Consider the following 22,843-nt stretch of genomic DNA (forward strand, 5'->3'; position numbering starts at 1 on the left):
ACGAGCATCAATTTTATCATGTACAACTGTTTGGATTTCCTCATTAGCACTTACTCCTCTAAGAACTAGCCTAGACTCCTGACTATGTCTGGGTAGGTTTATCGTTTTATTTTAAACAGTCCTCTTGAGTTAAAACTGGACAGCTCTCTTTCCTTCCACAAGGAGAATAAAGCTGTGTACAAGGAACCCTGTTTGTGGCTGTCCTCATTAATAGGTAATTTTGTGATTTGACAGCTTTGCCGCTTGGAGAGGCTCCGTTTCGGGAGGGCTTGGAAGATGCTGATGCTGTGAAGCTTGAGCCCACTGTCACAGAACTGATCTACTCCAGCCCATTCGCCAGGGAGGGGGAAGTATCACCCTTGGAAGGTTTTCTCTGGCTGCTCAAAGTTGAAACAGAGCTCGTGCTCTCTATGCAGACAGAACATGCTAATTTCAAAGAACTCAAGGAAGCTGCAGGTAAGTTTTGCCTGGCATTTTACATCCAAGAACCGGAGAGGGAAATGGAAGAGTTTTAATTTTTCTCCCCCTGCAGCATAGATTCCTATGTAGATTAACAAATGCGATGTGTCTCTAAGGGAATAATCCACTTTGCCTATCAGCCAGAGCTGATCATTGCAGCAACTAAGCTGGGATAATTATGGCATGTAGCTCTAATTGTCTAATTGTAAATCTCCTTTTCATCAACTTGCTGGTTTCCCCAAAGCCACGGCAAAGGGTGCTGAAGCTGGGTTGCTCAATCTTTGTGTTCAGCCATAAACAAAGCTGAAAACGGCAAAGCATGTCTTTCTGCTTTCCTCATTGAAGTGGGGAATTTCCCCCCAAACCATTTTGAAACCTGTTCTCTATCTTTCAAGACTGGCAGTGGGGCAGGAGTGTGGGTGACCTGCCTCCAGACCTTTTGTCATTCATCTGTGCTAGGCAATATCTCTGAATGGTGAGAAGAGCAAACTCTGATAGCTTATGTTTTCTCTCTATCACAAACTACTTGGCAGAGGAGAAAAATAAATCATCACAGGAGTTGCGGTTCCAGCATAACTGTTTACCAACAAGAATCCCCAAATCTAGCTGATTAATGAGACAGAGAGAGTGACCTTCTTGTGGGGTGCTCAGATCGGTGCATGCGTTTTTGTAAATGGGTCAATGCACTGTTGGAAGTCAAGGGTTTAATATATGAGGGATGTAAAGCCTACGGACAGGGATTTCACCTTACATTAGATTCCCTGTGATTATTTTTTTTTCCTCTTAGGAAGGCAATGAGAAAATGTATTGACCAGAACGGACAGAAGCATCCAGACAACAATGGAGAACAACACAGGCAATGGACAGAATGAGACAGAACTTCTGCCAAATCTGGAGGTGGTCACTACTGAATACCAAGTGGTCACTATCTTTTTGGTTCTCCTTATTTGTGGGCTAGGCATTGTGGGCAACATCATGGTGGTATTGGTGGTACTTAGGACAAAGCACATGAGGACCCCTACTAATTGTTATCTGGTCAGCCTGGCAGTAGCTGATCTCATGGTTCTTGTGGCTGCTGGACTACCCAATATTACTGAAAGCATTTATGGTTTCTGGGTTTATGGCTACATTGGATGCCTCTGCATTACTTACCTCCAATATCTTGGCATCAATGCTTCTTCTTGCTCTATTACTGCCTTCACTATTGAGAGGTACATTGCCATTTGCCATCCCATCAAAGCTCAGTTTCTATGCACTTTCTCCAGAGCCAAAAAAATAATCATTTTTGTCTGGGCGTTCACCTCTATCTATTGCATGCTCTGGTTTTTCTTACTGGATCTTAACAGGGAAGTCTACAAAGAAGCCACAGTAGTGTCATGTGGGTATAAAGTGTCTCGGAGTTACTACTCTCCAATCTATATGATGGACTTTGGGATATTCTATGTCATGCCAATGGTCTTAGCAACTATCCTCTATGGGTTGATTGCTAGGATTTTGTTTCTGAACCCCATTTCGTCTGACTCTAAAGAAAACTCAGCAACATGGAAGAATGATTTGATTCTCTCAAGCAAAACCAAAGCAACCAATAAGAGCATGAACAGTGCCATGGCTTCAAGAAGACAGGTAAGAAAACTACCCTCTAAATCAGGGGTCTCCAACCTTTGCAACTTTAAGACTTGTGGACTTCAACTCCCAGAATTCCTCAGCCAGCAAAGCATGATTGAGGAACTCCGGGAATTGAAGTCCACAAGTCTTAAAGTTGCCAAGGTTGGAGATCTCTGCTCCAAATGGTTTGGGAGGTTCCATCTGTAGCAAGAGTCTTCTCGATGGAAAGTCCAGACAAAATGAGGCTTCCATGTTCACAGATACCTTTGTACATCATACAAAACTTCCTTAATTTATTTGGTTATCTCTATAACAATAAATATCTCATTAACAATCAAATATTTATGTTCCAAAAATATAAAGCCAGAATTGATATTAGAAAAAAAATTAAACTATCAATACTTTTAAGACTGCCCATAAGTATGGTGACTAAAGTCTTCTCAAAATACCAGTCAATACCTGCACCATAATTTCAACCACAAATTCAAACTATATTCCCCATAATTTCTGATTCTAGAACCAGAAACTGTTGACAATGGTGATCCCAACTTAGAGCATGAAGCATTTATTGCAGTTGACCTTCCCTGAATGATCTCAGCTAAGAGAGAAGAACTTTTCTTCAGCGATCCACACATATTTAAGGCTTTAAAAATAATAAGTTTTGTATGTTGTCTGGAAGCAAATGGACAGCCGACATAATGCCTTTTGCATATAGTAGATGTAACAATCCCTTTGACTCTTTTCATAGATGAACCTGGCTGTTGAATTTTTGCAGGAAATATCTGGACTAGATCCAAAGACAGCCCTATAAAGAATCCACTGCAGTAATCTAGCTTGCAGGTTACCAATGCATTTACCACTATTTTGATGTGATTAATGGATTTTAACTTAGCAGATTGTATGAAATGAAATCTGTAAAGTGTGTTTTATAGTTTAGCATGTTGTATGAACCCGGACAATGCTTGTTTATTTTATAAACTACAGGTTCTTTTTAAAGTAAAGTGCTTTATGCAATGGGTGAACCAGACCATTTTATCTGGATGACATAAGCTGAGGATGAACAGTGGAATGAGGGGGAATTGCAGAATTTATGCCCTGGTTTTTTGTTTTTTTTAAAGATTTCCAGAGTAATTTCAGCCCTGTTATTATATTTGAAGAATGAGTTTCTAATGTAACATACTAATGCTTTTCTAATGAGTTCCAAATGTAACATGCATTCTTTTTTAGTCCTTTGGGTATACAACTACAGTATACTCTGTGATAAGCATAGTGATATCTTAGCATGCAGCACCTTTAACTTATAACTGGTAGGATTATCATATCATAACTATTTAAACAGCAGTGAAATGCAAAATGATGAAACTTGCGCTACAGGATTGAGGTAACACAATGCCTAGAGAGCTTTTTAGATTAAGAAGGTGAAAAAGAATAGCTACAATGTCAAATATCTCTATAGCAAGCAAAAATGCAATAAACCTTCATGGGTGCAGTCTCAACACTTCAGCCCAATTAAATACATATGGTAATCCTTTGAGTTCAAAGAAGACACAGAGATGGCTCTGCAACCCCAAACTGGAAGTGCCGAGTCTTGCACAATGGGGACACTGAACATCCACTGCTGTAGTAACTAAGTGTATTATTCTGTGGTTACGTTGATGGTTGTCTATCATTTTTGGCAATGCCTATCTTCAAAACCAATGGAGGCTTCATAGGACAGGGCTTGCCAGTAGGTTTTGTCAGCAGTTGCAACATCTAGTTCCTTGGCTGCACATCACAGTGGTATAGGTTTCTTTCACAGCATCTGTATAATTGTTGTGTGCATGACTTCAAGTTCTCTTCCCAGATTCTCATACACTATAGAGCAACTGGTGAGGCTTACACTATCCATTCATTCATTCATCTGATCCAACCCATTTCATCTGGGATTCAATCAGTGGTGGGATTCAAATTTTTTTACTACTGGTTCTGTGGGCATGGTGTGGCTTGGTGTGTGTGGCAAGGGAAGGATACTGTAAAATCTCCATTCCCTCCCCACCCCACTAACCTGCTTTCCAGCTCCATTCTCCTGTGCAGAGCAACAAAAGAAGACTGAGCCAATCAGACGGGATTCGGGAGACAGAGAATAGATGGGGCGGAGCCAGTCAGAGGTGGTATTTGCTGGTTCTCTGAACTACTCAAAATTTCCACTACTGGTTCTCCAGAACTGGTCAGAACCTACGGAATATCACCTCTGGATTCAATTCTGGTGGACTCTGTGATCCAGGATTTCTAGGTTGGGAGTACAGTTTTGTCAACAAATGCCAAGGATGGAGCAGAAGCATACATGTGAAATTTCTCCAATTGTTGGATATCCCTTTGGTACAGAGTCCAGGACTCAAATCTATAGAGGAGGTAAGGGACAGCCACAGCTCTGTAGGCTTTCAGCTTTGTGAAGATGGAGGTTGATGGAGCATTCTAGTATGCAACTGTCCCAGTACCTGGCTAGCCTTGATGATTTATTTGCCAATGTCTCATCTCTTGAGATGATGCTTCCCAAATCTTTGAAGCTGACATTTGTCGGTTGGATGTCATCAGCAGTGGTTTTTGGTTCTGTGAGCTTGGTGTTTTGCCTGGATGGGTAAAGCACTTCAGTCTTGCTCAGGCTGACAATCAGACAGAAGAGAAGCATAGAGGAATTTGTTCAGCATCAGCTGTGGATCATTGTCTTTGTCCACTAGGAATATCTACTCATCTTGAATGACTCTATGGAGGCACTTCACCTGTTCATTCAAGTGGTGAAGATCAAAAGAAAGCTTTCCAGTTGGTATTTGGTGTACACCCCACCTTCAGATTCTGGAATGAAGAACAGATTGTATAGGATATAGCAGATCTTAATACCACATGAAAAGTTGGTGAACTTTCACTCTGGCATCACAGGTTTAATATCTATAATCAAGACTTAATATCAATGCAATTGTAATTATCTCTCTCACAATTTTAGAAAAGGTGAAGACCTCCACTGTCATTACATTCATTGAGGCACTGGGAATGATAAAGGGAATACCGTTTTTTAAACAGTACAAAACTAAACTATGGATAAGCTCTCAACAGCTGTGATGATGATGGTGGTGATGATTATCCCCAGTGTAGAAAATTGGAAAGAGGCAATTGAAAACTTCATGGCAGACATGGTAAATAATGTTTGTCAGACTGGATGATGGAATTTAAGACAATAGGACTTCTAGAGCGACTATTAGGGAATAACAGTGGAAATGACTAACCTATTATAGGTTTCATGGTTCTAAATGTAACCCGTTGGTCACTCTGTGAGAATGTTATGTGAGAGGATGTTTTTAGCCTGATTCAGCAAGGCTGTTCTTAACTTCTTAGTACTGAAGTTGTCTGGGTAGATAGAGAATATAGTGCAGGCAGCCTAACGTTTTTTCTCCATCGGAGCACCAAGGTAGATGCCTGTTTGATAGGCTTGCTTTGGTGAGAAGTTTGAGGATGCTATGGATGATGTGTGGAGGTATTTGGTGGTCCTTGTTGATTTGGTGGATGGCCAGTAATATTGATGCCAGTTGCTTGAGATAGCAGGAGGAATGGAATGAGAAGTGGTAGCAGCAGCAGAGGTGAAGACAGCTGGCATGGTGGCAGTGGATCAAAACCTGGAAGCTGGCATGATGCTTTCCTGGCTGGTTGCTGAGTGTAACTGCATTGGGTAATGATCTCGTAATTGCAGAAGATCCCTGTTGAGCAGACTATAGTTCGATGGTTCAGAAGTTGTGATCTGTTGTCCTTGCTTCAGTTAACAAGTAATGTGTCAGTATTCCAAGTAATATACTCCAAAGTAAAAGACTCCAAGACCATCACATTCTCAAAGATCCATTCTATTGGAGAGGTCATATTGGCACATCCGGGGAAAACCTGAATCTGAGAGTTCTGGGTTTCCCCTAACCCAAAGAAAGCCAAGATCCATCCCCTGTACCCAACAGTCCATCACATGGCCCAATCAGGTCTTCACATCAACTGGAAACAACCCCCAGTCACTCCCTTCCAGGTGCAGAGTGAACTGTTCTTGATTCTCCAAGAAAAGAATGCTGTCATTACTACTCTTCCACTGCTCCTTGAAATCCCCCTTCACAAATTCCCAGGCACTGAATGTGGCAGCCCAGAAGCCTCAAAAGAAAAATGGCTTCCAAAGCTGACAGAACGTGGAATTCCCCTTCCCCCAATTCTTGGCATTGCAACCATAGAGATTGTAAAGGCAGACTGGCTGATACAGGAAGAGGAAGTGGTAGTGGCTGTGGGATCCTGGTTGAGTGAGGTGTTAGAATATCGGTCTATAAAGTCTTGGAATTTTAGATGTTTCAGGACCAATGGATTTTGTTATAAATTTAGACTGGACTTATCTAAGGATCCATGAAATTACCATCCAAGATGGTAATTTAAGGGTGGTATTGAGTTATCTTGGACCAACCACAAATTCAACATATCCTTGTCAATACCACTACAGTTTTATATAATACTTAGAGAAAGGAAAAAAAATTGGAAGAGAAAAGAAATAGCTCTGCCAAAATCTGCATATTAACAAAAGTACATGGAGAAATACTGCATATGTTCTTTCTCAGCTAGACATAATGTGTAATAAAAACTCTTGTTTTACATTCAGTGTAGAATTAAATTGGAAGTACTTAAAATTTGGATTTCCCACACTTTGGGAGATCAAAGCCTAAGTAAATGTTTTATATTTTAGCTTGTCATCTTTACATACTGTATGCTTTGAATGGATATCTGACTGCCTGATGGATCATGTCGAGTTCCATTGATTTATTGATGTATCTTTGATTTGAAGACCATGGTTTCCGGGAATTCTTTAGCCTTTCTGCCCTTTCATGCTCAATTATTTCTGTATTTGCATAGTTTAATGTGTGGTTCATTCTGAGCATATGGGTGGTTATTATTTCTGACCTTCTTTGGTGTATTTGGTGTCTCATGCTTTGCCCTACTACAGTAGATGAAATCTACAGAGAAAAACACTTGGAAAAATAATAAGGTCTTTTGTCTTAAACTGATATTAGATTAGTCCTTTGTACATTCTGCCTTCCACATCTACATTGAGATAGACAGAATCTGGTAGAATTGAGCTTCTGTCAAAGTATAGTTCCATTTTGAAATATGTAGGTTTCATGGAATCACAGTGGCAAATGAAATATACCACTAAGTTTTTATGAAGGGAAATGTGCATGTACAAAGAACATCATTTTCCCAATACATCTTGGAAACCATTATCCCAATAAATCCCGGATAAATGTACACACACACACAGAGAGAGAGAGAGAGAGAGAGAGAGAGAAACACACACACACACACACCAGAGAAACCAAAATGACAAAATAAGGTATACTGTAGCCAGTAATAGAACTTACTGTACTTATCTAAGCATATTTTCCCTCTTTTTTCAAAAACAGACCTCAGATCAAATAGGATTCATTAGCTCCGTATTTAGGTTACTCACAGTACAAACAATCACACATCCAGAGTTCAAGATAACTACTTTATTATGTTCTGCCTATAACAAAGTCTGGCAATTAGACAACAATTAGACAAGGCCCCCAAGGAATTTGGGAAGTCCAGTCCTAGCCCTTTTGTGATTGTGCAGTGACTCTAGACTAGTTCTGCACTTGATCCTTCCTCCCTGCCTGCCTGAGTGCTTTTGTACAGCTGCACAAGATATTTCTTAGGTAGATGCATGATTAATTTATGGAATTCGCAAACTTAAGACTGGAAATACAATTCTTTCAGAGATATCTATACGGAGCCTCCGTGTCTTCTGGCAGTCTGCAATTGATTGTTAACTGGAAGGAGTGACACTCATAATGCCCAGTATTGCTTCAAAACTCTACTAATGTGAGAGTTTGGTTCTTCATTTTGGTTCTCCTTTGTATGGTCTAACAGGATATGTTTGATGTTCTGAAGCATCAAAAAGAAGGGTTGGAGCACACAGGGGTACAATTATAACAACTATCAGCAATTCATTAAACCCAATGTGACTTTTTTCAGGCCTGCATGACAGCTGAGCTGAGAAAAGTCTTAGCAGCTTTAAAAAGCTCCACAAAAGTGCTCCAGGAACACCTTTGCATTCCACAGAGTATCGTTTTGTTCCTTGAAACTAAAGCAGACATATTTCTGATGCTGATAGTCTTAGCAGGCACTCAGGGCTAAATGGCAAAGGAAGCAGAGCTGAGAAACTGCAGAAAGTTTCTATATTTCTAAAGGCTTTAAAGACAAAATAGCTCCCAGCAGCAAAGCAATGGAAGATTTCCAACATTAGAAGGGGAAGAACAAGATGATTCTTTGAAGTATAATTAGTTTTTGACTTACAACAGTTTGTTTAACATCTGTTCAAAGTTAAAATGGTCCTGAAAAAAGTGCCTTATGAATGTTTTTCACACTGATGGCCATTGCAGAATCCCCAGGCTTAAGTGATCAAAATTCAGGTGCTTGGTAAATGACTCATATTTATGACAGTTGCTGTGTCCCAGGTCATGTGATCATCTTTTGCAAACCCGACAAGCAAAATCAATGAGAAAGCTAGATTCACTTAACAACCATGTTACTAACTTAACAAGTGCAGTGATACACCTAACAAATGTGGCAAGAAAGGTCATAAAATGGGGCAAAATTCACTTAACAAATGTTATTTGGCAACAGAGAGATGCTCTGTTGTGGCCGTAAGGCAAGGACTACTTATACCAGGGTGCAAAGCTGGCTGAGGAATTCTGGGAGTTGAAGTCCACAAATCTTAAAGTTGCCAAGGTTGGACACCCCTGACTTATACCTTTCAACATTATGATTTTAATATGATATATATGCAGTTAGTAGGCAATTTGCAACAGGCTGGAGACTGCAAGTTTTTTTGCTTGGTGCTAAGGTTGCAGTGGGTTAAATGAGGGTTTGGCCATGGATAGATAGCGACAAGAAGATGGAGTTGTGTTATGGAAATGAATAAAGCTACTTTTGCACAACTTTGGTAAGTAGGGATGTTCCACTTGCAAATGTCATTGAAATGATATTTTATTGTTACTCCTCCCTAAACCTGATAGGAAACCACCAAATGTTAACTGGAAAATAGGGGAGGACTCCAGTGGTTCTAAAATAGAATATCTAAAGTAGTGATGCAAGGATAACATCTAGTTCACGGGTGTCAAATTTGATTTCTTGGAGGGCCAGATCGGCATTGTAGATGTCCACCACAGGCCAGCTAGGGGAGGAGGAGACAGGACGGACGCCCTCCTGCAGCACCCTGCTGGCCAAAATGGGGCATGCAAGGGCCACCCGCGGCCCACCCCACACTCCATTTTGGCTGGCAGGTGCTGCAGGAGGCCATCCAAGCTGAAAATGGGCCGCATGGCCCATTTCTGCTAGCAGAGGCACATTTGCTATTTCCAGACTGGTTCCGTGGGCCGGATCTCAGCACTCCATGCACCAGATCCAGCCCATGGGCCTTGAGTTTGACACCCCTGATCTAGTTTATAAGACATGAGTTGCCCTTCCTTCGCCATTTTAGACAAATCACAAGATTTGATCTTACAGAGTTATTATTAGGATAGCTGGAATAGCCCCAGATATGTTTGTATGATGAAAGACATGACCAGTTTATTCCCAGAAGTTGTATTTCCCAATATCTGGAGAGCACCAAGTTAGGGATGTTTGCTCTCACTCCAAGCTGTGCTTCCCCACCGCCAACTGCACATATGGCAAGAGTTCTACAGGTATTTATTCAAACCCGCTAAATAGTTGTCAGAAAGCACCCCCATTGCACATATCTGGATTCCGAGCTCAGTACGCCATGGGTCACTGAATAACCAAGACCAATGGGCCCATATGAAGTCCAGGAAAGCAGTCGGTGAGTCAAATGGATCAGGATACATGGCATGAGCACACAAGGCACAGAACTGGGCACATTGCTCCAGCAATGCTCAAGTCTTCAGGGTGGGATTAAATAGGTGACATCAGTGCAGTCCTTCATGAGAGGCGAGGTTGCCTCCTCATGAGTAGTCTAGCTGACTGGTGTTGTGCCTATCTGCTCTATGTGTCATTGGATCAGGAGGAGGTGTAAACTCCATCTCCTCCTCATTGCTTCCTGGCTATCATGCTGAAGCTATGGCTCCCCTTGCTCAACCTGGCACTCGTCCGATCGACCCAGATAAGGCTGTTTGCTCAGGGTAGTACTCCTTGAGCCCTGAACCTGACCAATACTTTTCTCTGCTGACTCAAACTCACCCTCCTCTTCTGAACTCACTTCCGGAGAGAGGTCCAGTGGTGGAGCCATGACACAAGCTGTGTTTGCTGTTGTTTGGTGATTCATTACTTCATTCCTCTCACTTAGAACTAAGAGCAATTCCTTTCAGGTGCCTCTCTTCATTACTCAACTTGAACTTAGATGAGTTCAAGCATCTCTCCTGCCAGAACAGAAAGCTCTTAACAGAGGACATAATTTCATTACAGCTTTTGAAATCAATGCTATCCTTTTCAAAATATATAGACTTGTGTTCCGAGAAAGGAGTCTTAACTCCTTTCATAATGGCATTCCTATGAAACTATTCCTTTTTTCTTTCATTTTTTCCCCTGAAGATGTATTGTCCTTTTTTGGGAGGAAGTCTGTGCCAAATGCCTTGCATCGTACAATTAAGATTACATTAGTCTGGAGTTCTCCAGCATAACTCCAGATAGCCAAATGTGTCCAATCTGTTCCAACTGATATCGCCAGTAGGTTCTACTACAAACATTAATAATGTTTATATTTATTTTCCCAAAATTCTGCTCCAGGTTTTTAGCAAAAACAAAATTAAAAAAGAAAAACCAAACTGTCTGTTATCTCACTACTACAGTAATACTTCAGGCTAGAAGAACATGCTATGGAGACATAAGCCAACTTTCTTGCATTCTCTTCTTCTTCTGAATTTGAAATGTTAGATAATCTATTATACCTTTTTAAATTGATTAGGGACAGTATCCAAGGAAGAAAGAGAAGCTTAGTTACCTCACCTTGAAATGAGAATTTTACTACATCTGGTTAACAGATTTGGCTGTTTAAATCAGCTAATTTGACAGTTGTAACCCTAATACTCAGAATTTATATTTATATAAAACAGAAGCCTTTCAGTGGTAGGACTACTAAATTATGGCATTTTTTTTTCCTGCTTTGAAAAACATGCATGGTCTCAGCTCTACACCTTTAAAAGCTCATATATCTGGTTGCTTTATCTGAGGCGTTTTTTTTAAAAAAAGTTTTAATTGTACCAGGTTCAAATTTGAAACATTTTAAAATAGCAAAGGCCGCTCTCCCATAGACCATAGAACCGCCCATTATAGATGAAATGTCATTGCAATACATGCAGCCCTTGACTTATAACTACAATTCAGACCAGAACTTCCATTGCTAATGATGTGGTCATTAAGTGAGATATGATGGTGCCCAATTTTACTATTTTTTTTGCCATAATCATTAAGTGAATTGTGCAGTTGTTAAGTGAATCCAGCTTCTTTCATTGATTTTACTTGTTGAACATTGGCTGGGAAGGTTGCAAATGGGGATCACATGACATCAGGATGTTGTAAGCATTGTAAATATATGTAAATACATAATCCAAGATAGAATAAAGTCTTCTGTAAAGAAGTCCCATGATCTAATATATCCCAAGAGTCATTTGAAGCCAGTGGGCCACAAATTAAATTAAATAAATGTATACATATATATATAGAGAGAGACATAATATCTCTATTAGGGGACAAAAGTATCTGCTATTGTCTTAGTGTCCCAAAATCTTTCTTAATTCACCCTTTCAGCAGCTGGGGAAGCAAATGATAAGATACAAAGTAGGCCAACAAAAATGGCAGTATCTCCAAGTCTAGTGGACTAACGCAGGGGTGTCAAACTGGCAGCCCATGGGCTGGATGCGTCATGCACAGGCCACACCCACCCCAGCTCCGCGAAGAGGAAAAACGTTGCAAAATGTCTTGTGATGACAGTGTGACCTGTGGACTAATGGATAATCAGCATTTCTCATTAGATTTACAGTGTGGAATTGCTACTCCAGAATTCAAAAGGCAGAGAAGAGAAGAAAGAAAAACAAGGTAGAAACTTAAAGGCTTTACCCTGGAGCAGAGCACACTCAAGCTTGAAATCCAAAAGGTGCTTTTTTTCAAGAGGCAACTGGACTTTCTTGTTTTTCTTTGAAGATGTTTCACTTCTCATCCAAGAAGCTTCTTCAGCTCTGACTGGATGGGGGGGAATGGAAGGATTTATACTCCTTGCAGACAACTGAAAAAAAGCACCTTTGGGACAGCTATGACCTGGATGACTGATGCTTTCCATAGACACTCAAATTTAAAATGTAGACAAAATACATCCCCTTGACATTGGGTGTGATAACCAATTGGTTCAGTACTGGAAAAGTGGTATTAAAACTAAAGGGCATTTAAGTCCCTCGGAAGCACCTGAAATGCCTGTTTTTCCCCCCCAGTATCAGTATCCATATAATTGCATATCACATATCCTGGGTACGTGTGTTTTTCTGCATGTCAGCTGTAGAGAGAACACAGGAAGCCTTATGTTCACCTGAAGTGGCCGCAATCAATTTCCTCTAAAACCTTCAAATCCTCTTTTTGGAAATAATAATTTAAAAAAAAATGAGAGAACTCGTTTAGCACACTGCAGGCTAAGAAAATACCATGCTTTATGTCACTGTCCTGAAAAGTGATTATTAATACTCAAGGGTTAATTTGTTACAGCATGGAATAATCCTGTTCAAATCTGCAGGAAGTCAGGCCTGTTCCCCCCTCCCTATTATTCCCTATTCCAGCCCTTTGCCTCAGTTTTCTCTTCTATCCAACAGACTCTTTTTCATTCCACATCTATTCTGTGAGTAAAGAACAATAGGTACAGAATGCAATTGAACAGGGTCATTTCTGGCACAGTTGCCCCCATTAAAAGATTGTTGTTTTTCTGTAAACACATTTTGCCTTTCTGTTTTCAGATCTCTCCTCCTGCTGGGTCTGTTTTGTTCAACAGAGGAGCAGCTGAATTTGTTATCAAATATATTAAGAATAGAATTTCTGAAGCAGGTTTCCCTTCTTCTATGTGGCCTATGTGAAGTCCCCCTAAACTTCATTATAGCTCTTTTCTGGCTAAGCATTCTTTGTTATCAAAGATATGCCTTACATGTCTGAAAGTCAGAATTCCTCAAGCAGGTTACCCTTCTTCTATGTGGCCTCTGTGAAGTCCCCATAAACTCCATTATAGCTCTTTTCTGGCTAAGCATTCTGGGAGCTAAAGTGCACACATTTAGGATTCAAAATTTATAGATGACACCAAGCTGGGAGGGATAACCAATACTTTAGAGGCTCAAGCTCCAGAAAGATCTTGATAGACGTGAACACTGAACCCTAGCCAGCAAGATGCAGTTCAGTCGTGAGAAAAATAAGATCCTGCACATAAGAAGGAAAAACAAGTGCATAAGCATAGAATGGATGGTACATGATAGCTGTGCCATTGAGGGGATGGCATGAGGGAGAAGAGATTGACTTATTCTGTAAAGCACCAGAAGGCAGGACAAGAAGTAATGGGTAAAAGCTAGTCAAAGAGAGATCCAACTTATAAGTAAGGGGAAATTTTCTAACACTAGCAATCAATCAATACAATAGTTTGACTCCTGGAGTGGTGGGTGCACCACCATCACTGGAGGTTTTCAAGAATAGACTGGGCAACCATTTGACTGAGATGATATAAGGCTCTTGTCTTAATCAGGGAGCTGGACTAGAAGACCGCTGAGGTCCCTTCCTTTCACACTATTGTGAATGTATGTTGACTGTTTTGACTACATCCTGCAGACAACCCTGGTGAAAGTAGTGCCTATTTCCAGCAATAAAAGCAGTGGTGGGATTCAAATTTTTTTACTACCGGTTCTGTGGGTGTGGCTTGGTGGGCGTGGCAAGGGAAGGATACTGTAAAATCTCCAGCCAGGGGTGGTATTTTCCGGTTCTCCGAACTACTCAAAATTTCCGCTACAGGTTTTCCAGAACTGGTCAGAACCTGCTGAATACCACCTCTGAATAAAACACCTGGTTGGGATGGGCATTGCTTTATCCTGGCAGACTATGAGAGCCATCAGACCTGAAGCTGCCTACCAGTGACACCATTGGTCTACATTTTTCCACAATAGTTCAAAACAAAACATACACTGCAAAATTTCAAGTATCTTCCTGATAAATTGAGATACTTACCCTTTTAAATCCCAACTGTGCATAATTTATAATGTAAGTCCATAGAAGTGGCTGGTCAAAACAAGAATATTCTTTAATGAATAGACTCTTTGTCTTCTGCTGAGTTTTTTCATTAATAAAGAGGATTAAGCCTTTTCTTCTTAGAAATCATAATTCAGAGTAGCAATTATTGCATTTAGCTAATTAGTAATAGTATGTTCACTGGAATATTTTGAAAGATTAAAAATGGTTGTAATATAAAGAAGGTCCCTTAACAAGAATACAAAAAGATAAGTATAAAAAGAGCCTTTTTTTCAAGTATCAGATCTAAATAAAACAATTAAGAGCTTTCTTAACAAGGACCCTAACAAAATGTTTTATTGACAAAAAGCTCTTTTGATAATTGAATAACAGAGAGCTTTTAATGAAGCTGCAGACCTGCATAGATGGTATCATCATTTAGAATGACGGTTAAAACAGATGAGTTCAAAACACTTCATTTTGTTTTCAATTTCCTTTATTAAGAGTAATTTATACTCTGCCAGGCAAAGGAAGAGAAGGAAGAAATGAGATGTATCAAAGCCAATGAGAATAATGGTTTAGGCGTTCCCTAGTAGAAAGACCTAAAACAAGGAATATTACCGAACAAAGGCAAATATACATGTGCCAGGATAATGTTGCAGGATCCAATCTGATTTGGTCACCACAGGAGTATCAAACTTGATTTCATTGAGGGCTGCATCAGGGTTGTATTTAACTTCAGGGGGCCAGGATGGGCGTGGCCAAGGTGGCTGTGGCTAGCTCAATGTCACTTGTATCATAAGTGCCTGTGGAGGCCTGAGCACTCTGCCAGCGAAAATGGGCTCCTGAGATCCATTTTAAGCTGCGATGGTCTCCTGCAACCCTCTGAGAATGAAAATGGAGGTCAGGAGGGCCACGAGTTTCATTTTCACTGGCAGAGGCACCACAGGCCAGTCTTTTGCTGTTTCCAGGTTGGCCCAGCGGGCCTGATCTAAGCACCCCATTTGACACCCTGGGTCTACTAAGCATTTGGATTCATGCTGGAGCTCATCCCAGGGATTTTTTTTTTCTTTCCTCCTTTCCTTCACTTTCATGTTGCTCAGGTATATGTGAATATTAGAAAATTTTAGACTTTTTAAAAAGAAACAAAAGACTGTTGAGTTCCTTGACAAGCTTTCTCTATCTTTGTCTCTGTCTGACCATGGTATTCGCAATTCAGATCATATTGCTATGAGCTAGCAACTTAATGAATAAAATTAGAAGCAGAGTGATGTATAATGTTGCCCTTTTGCCTAGCTCCCCAACAGCGGTGGGATCCTACCTGTTCCACTAACCGGTTCTATGATCGTGCGCACGCATGCACCTAATGCTGGCGTACAGCTTCCCCCAGACCAGCTGAGGACTGCAGTGCCAATCATCTGAGAGGATAAAGAAGAGAAAAGTTCAGGGGCAGGTGGAAGGGCTGATCCTGCACTTTTCTCTTCTTTCTCCTCTCAGCTGATTGTGGGAGTCTTTTTTTACTACCTTTACTACCAATTTTTGCTACTGGTTCATTTAAACCGGGCTGAACCGGAAGCATACCACCACTGGTCCCCAAGATTTTAAACCCAAATTATTTCCTTTACGAACTAATAGGGATGTACACTGCTTTGTAAACACTATTGGTGTCTTGGCTTCCTCTGCATTAAGTCTGAGGTAGCCAACCTATGACTTTCTGCTTCTCTTTGGTGTTCCCTTCCAAAAGTGATAACAAATTGTAATTTTGAGCATGATTTTGATTTTGCCAGCTCCCTCAGAGAGCAGAGGAACTGGGAAGATGCTTTCATCTGGCCTAATTTATAAGGAGAACAACTAACTATTCAAAAAGCAAATGCTTAACCAATATCGATTCTGACTTCTGGCTTTTCCTCTTTGAATAGCTTTGTGATTAGGAAAGTCCAGGGCATTCAGATAATAGTGCAAACTGATTGATAGGATTATAGTAACCTTTGTCTCTCTCTCCCTCTCTAACCCAACTTCTTTCTAATCTCCCTTTTATTTGACCAAAGATAAAGGTAAAGATTTCCCCTGTCCAGTTGTGTCCAACTCTAGGTGGCAGTGCTCATCTCTGTTTCTTAACTGAGGGAGCCAGCATTTGTCTGAAGACATTTCTGTAACCAGCATGACTATATGCTAAGGTTCATGGAAAACTCTTATCTTCTCACTGAAGGGATGCTTATTTATCTACTCACATTTGCATGCTTTTGAACTGCTAGGTGGGCAGGAGCTGGGGCTAGAAATGAGAGTTCAACCCATGTCACACAGCGCTTGGGACTCAAGACTTGGTTGGCAGCTAACAAGTTCAGTAACTTTAATCACTGAGCCCCCCACCCCACCCCACACATACCATTTGACTTGCAAGGCTCTAATATGATGCTTCCACCATTCCAGTTTCTTCTTCATTGTAGGCCGGTTTATTTCTCAAACTAGAAGAAAGAACAGATTCTTCCTGCCAGATGCACATCAATCCCAATTTTTCCCCTAGTCCAATTTTCTCACTAGCCTTTTACCCTATTATTTCATTTTAGCCATTGTCTATCTACTGTAGGTTTTTCTTCTGCATGTTTCCAACCAATGTGGTCCTGGGCAGGTTTTTTTTGCCAGTTGGACCTGTAATACTTGCCCAATGTCATCAACCCATTTTGTTTTAGGTCTCTTTCGTGGATGCTTTTTATCAAATGGAATCCATTCTTTAACTACCTTGGTCCACCTGCCATTAGTTCTTCTTGCTATGTGACCAGCCCATTTCCATTTTTTAAAACTCTTAGGATGATACCATACACTTTCATTTCTTCCCTAATCCATGTGCAGGTCTTTCTATCTTTTCTTGCAATGCCGAGCATGTATCGTTATTTATTTATTAAACTTATAGGCTGTTGATCTCACTATGCAAGAGACTCTTTTAGAACTCTCATTTCTGGAATTGGTCCAGATTTCTCTTCATCCAGCTGGTTTAGTAATTCATATCAAACAACGAAGTCAAGGCCATCTGGATTTAAACAGGTCCTCACAGCCTCTGTACTCCAGCCAGCTTCATCAGAATGCATGTCATCCCTACCATCTCCTTACAGCAATAGAAAGAGAAAATTACTCTATAAGTAATCATAGTAATGATATTGTATTATTCAAACTGAAATTCGAATTATATAAATCAGTTTTGTTTCTGTCTTCAATCTGCGTACATCTTGGGTGGCCCTTTGCACACACACACACATACTCAAAATTGTGCATCCTTGATTTATGGTAAGTACTTGGGGCTTTTATTTCTATAGACCAGAGAGCAAGATAGATTCCTTCAATCCTTTTCATCCTCTCTGTCATTATTTCATAGTAATAGCACTAACAGAGTTATTATACAGTATTAATGGTTAGTCTTTATTTCCCAATGAAGTACAGCATTCTTAATTAAATGCAATAGGATTGAAGATTGCTAAATTCTCTGCCAGATTAAACAATTTTCACTTATTCTCTGAATCCTTCAGCAGAGGAATCACTATCAACACAGGGATAAATTGCTTAAAATTGATTGGTGCTACTTGACTAGTGAAACTTGAATCTCAATTGTGCAAAAGTAGATTCCATTTGCAATTATAGCTATTGGCTTTTTTAAAAGTCTGAGTCACTGCAGATGACCAGGTTTAGGTTCATAAAACACCCCCATGAACCAAAAAGAAGAGGACTTTGTGCTTTTTGAAAAAGGTTTTCATTACTTGTTCTAGAAAGGTAACAACATGAAGGCAGTACTATTATTCTCCTGATTAAATATTGATACTCATTAAGATCATTAATATCCAATTTCAAGATTGGTTGGGAGACAAGAATAGAATAGAATAGAGTACTTTATTGGCCAAGTGTGATTGGACACACAAGGAATTTGTCTTGGTGTAAATACTCTCAGCATACATAAAAGAAAAGATACATTCATCAAGAGTCGAGAATCATAATGTAGGACACTTAATGATAGTCATAGGGTACAATCAGCAATCAAATCATACTTGGAAACAGTCAATATAAATCATAAGTATACAAGCTACAAACTTACAGTCATACAGTCACAAGTGGGAGGGGATGGGTGATAAGGAGTGATGAGAAGATTAACAGTAATAGTAGTGCAGACTTTGTAATAGTTGCACAGGGTTGAGGGAATTATTTGTTTAGCAGAGTGATGGCTTTCGGGGAAAAACTGTTCTTGTGTCTAGTTGTTCTGGTGTGCAGTGCTCTATAGCATCGTTTTGAGGGAAGGAGTTGAAACAGTTTATGTCCAGGATGTGAGGGGTCTATAAATATTTTCACAGCCCTCTTTTTGCCTTGTGCAGTATACAGGTCCTCGACTGAAGGCATGTTGGTAGTAATTGTTTTTTCTGCAGTCCTAATTACTCTCTGAAGTCTGTGTCTGTCCTGTTGGGTTGCAGAACCAAAAGTTCTTGAAAACGTTCTTGAAAAAGGAACAATTGTTTAACACTCATCTCAAGTTCCTTGACTTCACTGTGAAAAGATAAAAATTTAAAGTGTCTCTCAAGTCCATTTCAGCTCCTGCTGATCCATGATATGCCACAAGATTCTGTCTTGTCCCCTATTCTATTAAACATCAGCCAAAACAAAATCCCACAGGTGGTATTCATTTATTACTTTGGAATGGGAAGACATTGATATGCTACCATCCAAAGAAGCACTCAGTAGCTCTGAAAATTATTATCTCTTATGGACTGGATGAGAGATAATACACTGAAATTAAATCCAGATAAGAGTTGAGTTGTTGGTAAGGAGCAAGTGAATTCAGGGATTGGGGTGATTATACTCTAGATGGGGCTGCATTCCCTTTGAAACCCATGTATCACAGTTTAGAATCTCTAGATGTCATTGGATTTGCTGATGATAGGTATTCCATTTGCACATCCATTGGTACTGCACCAACTTCTTCATGAGCAGGTGATTATTTTAACATATTTTAGATGATACTTTCTTTAAAAGCATCCAGAAATTGCCCTTGAATAAAATATGTCATCATGGCTCTTAAGATGTGAACAGAACAGAGATAAACCAACACATACACTGAAAGATCTGTACGGATTCCTGGGTACCTAAATAGCACAAATAGCAATATTCCAATGTTTAAGGACTGTCTCAAAAAAGGGGGGATCAGTCTATTCTTCAAAGCATCTTAAGGCAGAACAAGAAGCAATGGATAGAAATTAATCAAAAACAGAACCAACCCAGAATTAAGGAAAAATGTTCTGACAGTTAGAACAATTAATCAGTGGAATGACTTCCCTTCAAAAGTTGTGAGTCCTCCATTACTGGAGGCTTTTTAAAAGAGACTGGACAGCCATTTATCTGAAATGGTATAAGGTTTCCTGCTTGGGCAGGGGTTTGGACTAGAAGACCTCCGGGGTCCCTTCCAACTCTATTATTCTGTTATTTTATAGGACTCTACTCCCATATATCCCACCCTGTATAATGATAGTCAGATTGATGGAGTTATGTACAGCAGTACACAACTACAGTAAAACTACAGTAAAAGTTCTCTTTCTCTGCATTAGATCATTGAAAAAGTTTATGTCACTCTACTTTTGCTCATCAGATATGTCCATTCACTTCCCACAGGTTACAAAGATGCTGGCCGTGGTTGTAATCCTATTTGCCTTCTTGTGGATGCCCTACAGGACCTTGGTGGTCATTAACTCCTTCTTATCTCAACCTTTTCAAGAACATTGGTTCCTGCTGTTCTGTAGGATTTGCATTTACCTTAATAGTGCCATCAACCCTGTTATTTATAACCTCATGTCCCAAAAATTCCGAGCAGCCTTCAAAAAACTTTGCAAGTGCCAACAGAAACAGCTGGAGAAACCTACCAACTACAGTGTAGCCCTTAACTACAGCATCATTAAGGAAACTGAACATTTCAACACTGAACTAGAGGACATCACGGTTACAGAGGCTTATCTGTCATCCACAAAGGTATCCTTTGATGATAACTGTGTGGCCTCCGAGGTAAGAACCAGAATAACAGCTTGATTTAGTGCCATTTCAATCAATAGCCACAAAAGAGAACATTGGTATAGCCGGACAATTTTGAACATTGTGGACAAGTGTGTGTCCTATACTGTTTAGTATATCAAAGTATGAAAAGTCATCTCTACTACTCCTATACAAAACTATTTGTTTGCATTTCTGCATTTCTAATTTAATAAAAGTAAAGATGTAGTTGGGCGAAATTATCAAAAGTGAAATCCACCAAAAGTTGACATAGGGTTTGACCTCTCAGTGTAGAATCTTCTCTCCAAGGTTAAGGAACCTCTCTGGATTCTCACAGTTCACTTTAAAACTTAAGGAAAACATGACAAAGGATTACGCCCTCATTGGGCTTTCTCAGGTTGGAAAGTGTAAACATCTAGAAATATGATTAAATATGAGACAAGAGGTGCAATTAAAAACAATATGAACATAACAGTTTTTACCCAATATACTTCAAAACAGCACCTCGGTTCCTAAGAAATTATCAAACTGAATGGAAATATGGCAAACGAACAACATTTTTTGCAGGGAAAATCTGTCTGAGAATGTGAGATTAAGAATATTCTGTCTTAATTTCCTACAATGTTGGGGATTTTACCTATATTTGGATAGATACAGTGATGCTATGCTTCCGGTTTGGACTGGTTCTCCCAAACCGGTAGTAAAAAAAAAAGTAGACCGGTAGTAAAAAAAAGCCTTCCATGATCAGCTAAGAGGAGGGGAAAAAATCTTCTGACAATCAGCTGAGAGGAGAAAGAAGAGAAAAGCCAGGATCGGCCTTTCCACCCTCCTTGCGCTTTTCTGTTCTTTATCCTCTCAGCTGATCAATGCTTCAGGTCTCAGCTGGTGTGGGGAAAACTGTGTGCTGGCATTAGGCAAAGCACGCCCACCAAGCCACACCCATTGAACCAGTGGTAAAACAATTTGAATACCACCACTGGGTGGATAGAAATGACTTTTGGCATAATTTTCCTGAAAGGTTTTTTTTTTTTGTTAAAGCAATGTCTGCCTAGCAGTAGATAGTAGTATTTAACAGCCACTTGCAAGCAGGAGCATCCAATGAATAGTACAGTTTCAAGACTGTGAAAGCTAATATCAGAAGACAACTTTGATCTGCCTCTGTATCAACTTAAATGCATGGTGGTCATCTAACGTGACTTATCCTTCAATTTCTCATTTCAGGTCATGTGAAGTTGGAGGAAGCTGCATCTCTTACTCCATTGTGCTTTTGTTCTATTTGATCTCAGAGCAACCTTCGCCAACCTGATATCGTCTGGATGTATTGAGAAATCGATTCCCAGAATTTTTAGTGGGAGTATGCTGGGTTAGATAAGGCTGTCATAGAGTGATCCACTTCTGAGTCATCCTGCCTATTAATCTAAAAATATCCAAAGTGGTAAACGTCAACATGCTCATACTTATTGAAGCTACCATACTGTATATTATTAATGCTTGTTTTGTGGAAACCTAGAGGCAAACTGCAGATATGTATGCATGTATCCTTAATATTCATTTCCTATCTATATTTTCTGGAGTGAGTTGCCCAGTTCACTTTCATGAGATAACTTTAGATGTGATATTTTTGTGATTATTGCTGAGTCATTAAGAACATTGGTGCAATACTGCACTTTAAGATAAGCAGTGTGTGAATATGGGAGTTGCTTGCTTGAAAGGCCCTATTTTAAGCTCCCAAGTCACAGCATTTTCTCACAGGTCCTCTAGGTATATGTAATTATCTGCAGTTGAATGAGGACACTGTGCTATAGCTATTTGCTGCATTACTGCCAGTTGAGGCTGAAGGACACAAATCATATTGGCAAAATTAGAACCATCTCACTATGGAAGACAACAATTCCAGGAAAGAAATTCCAATCCAGGCCAAATTCATAAGACCGCCTTCCTTCAACATTAACAAATAATAACATGTTGCATCTACATTACAATAATTGTGCAGAGAAGAGCAAGAAATATGATTAGGGGACTGAAGGCTAAAACATATAAAGAACGGTTGGTGGAACTGGGTATGTCTAGTCTTATGGAAAAATAAGGATGACACGATTGCAGTGTTCAATAATTCAGGGGTTGCCACAAAGAAGAGGGAGTCAAGCTATTCTCCAAAGCACCTGAGGGCAGGACAAGAAGCAATGGATAGAAACTAATCAAGGAGAGAAACAACCTAGAACTAAGGAGAAATTTCCTGACAGTTAGAACAATTAATCAGTGGAACAGCTTGCCTCCAGAAGTTGTAAATGCTCCGACACCGGAAGTTTTTAAGAAGAGGTTGGATAACCATTTGTCCGAAGTGGTATAGGGTTTCCATTCCATTTTAATTCTTATCTTGTTGCAAGCTGCCTAAACCCTATTTTTGATTTTATTCCAATTTAGAGAACTAAATTGAACTAGTGTGGAAAATATGGCTGGAGATAAAGAATTTTTTTTCTCTTTTTCACAATGTTAC

The 22,843-nt window shown here is 39.9% G+C and overlaps 1 protein-coding gene across 1 annotated transcript; it reads left to right on the top strand.

The window, feature by feature from the left end:
• The first annotated feature begins 267 nt into the window (after positions 1-267).
• Positions 268-22,600, top strand: TRHR (thyrotropin releasing hormone receptor). The gene is made up of 4 exons (XM_087931631.1): positions 268-456; positions 1,247-2,082; positions 19,975-20,361; positions 21,568-22,600. Exons 2-4 carry the CDS (start codon positions 1,300-1,302, stop codon positions 21,574-21,576), a joined length of 1,179 nt encoding a protein of 392 aa, XP_087787757.1. The 5' UTR covers positions 268-456; positions 1,247-1,299; the 3' UTR covers positions 21,577-22,600.
• The last annotated feature ends 243 nt before the right edge of the window (positions 22,601-22,843 follow it).

Source organism: Pseudonaja textilis, chromosome 3 (assembly GCF_049901715.1).
Source record: "Pseudonaja textilis isolate UNSWEBS1 chromosome 3, rPseTex1.2, whole genome shotgun sequence".
NCBI lineage: Eukaryota > Metazoa > Chordata > Lepidosauria > Squamata > Elapidae > Pseudonaja > Pseudonaja textilis.

Excerpts from the sequence above, each read along its gene's own strand:
- TRHR (XM_087931631.1), top strand. The coding sequence starts at position 1,300 with ATGGAGAACAACACAGGCAATGGACAGAATGAGACAGAACTTCTGCCA. Across the intron at positions 2,083-19,974 it reads CCATGGCTTCAAGAAGACAG|GTTACAAAGATGCTGGCCGT; the intron begins GTAAGAAAACTA and ends CACTTCCCACAG.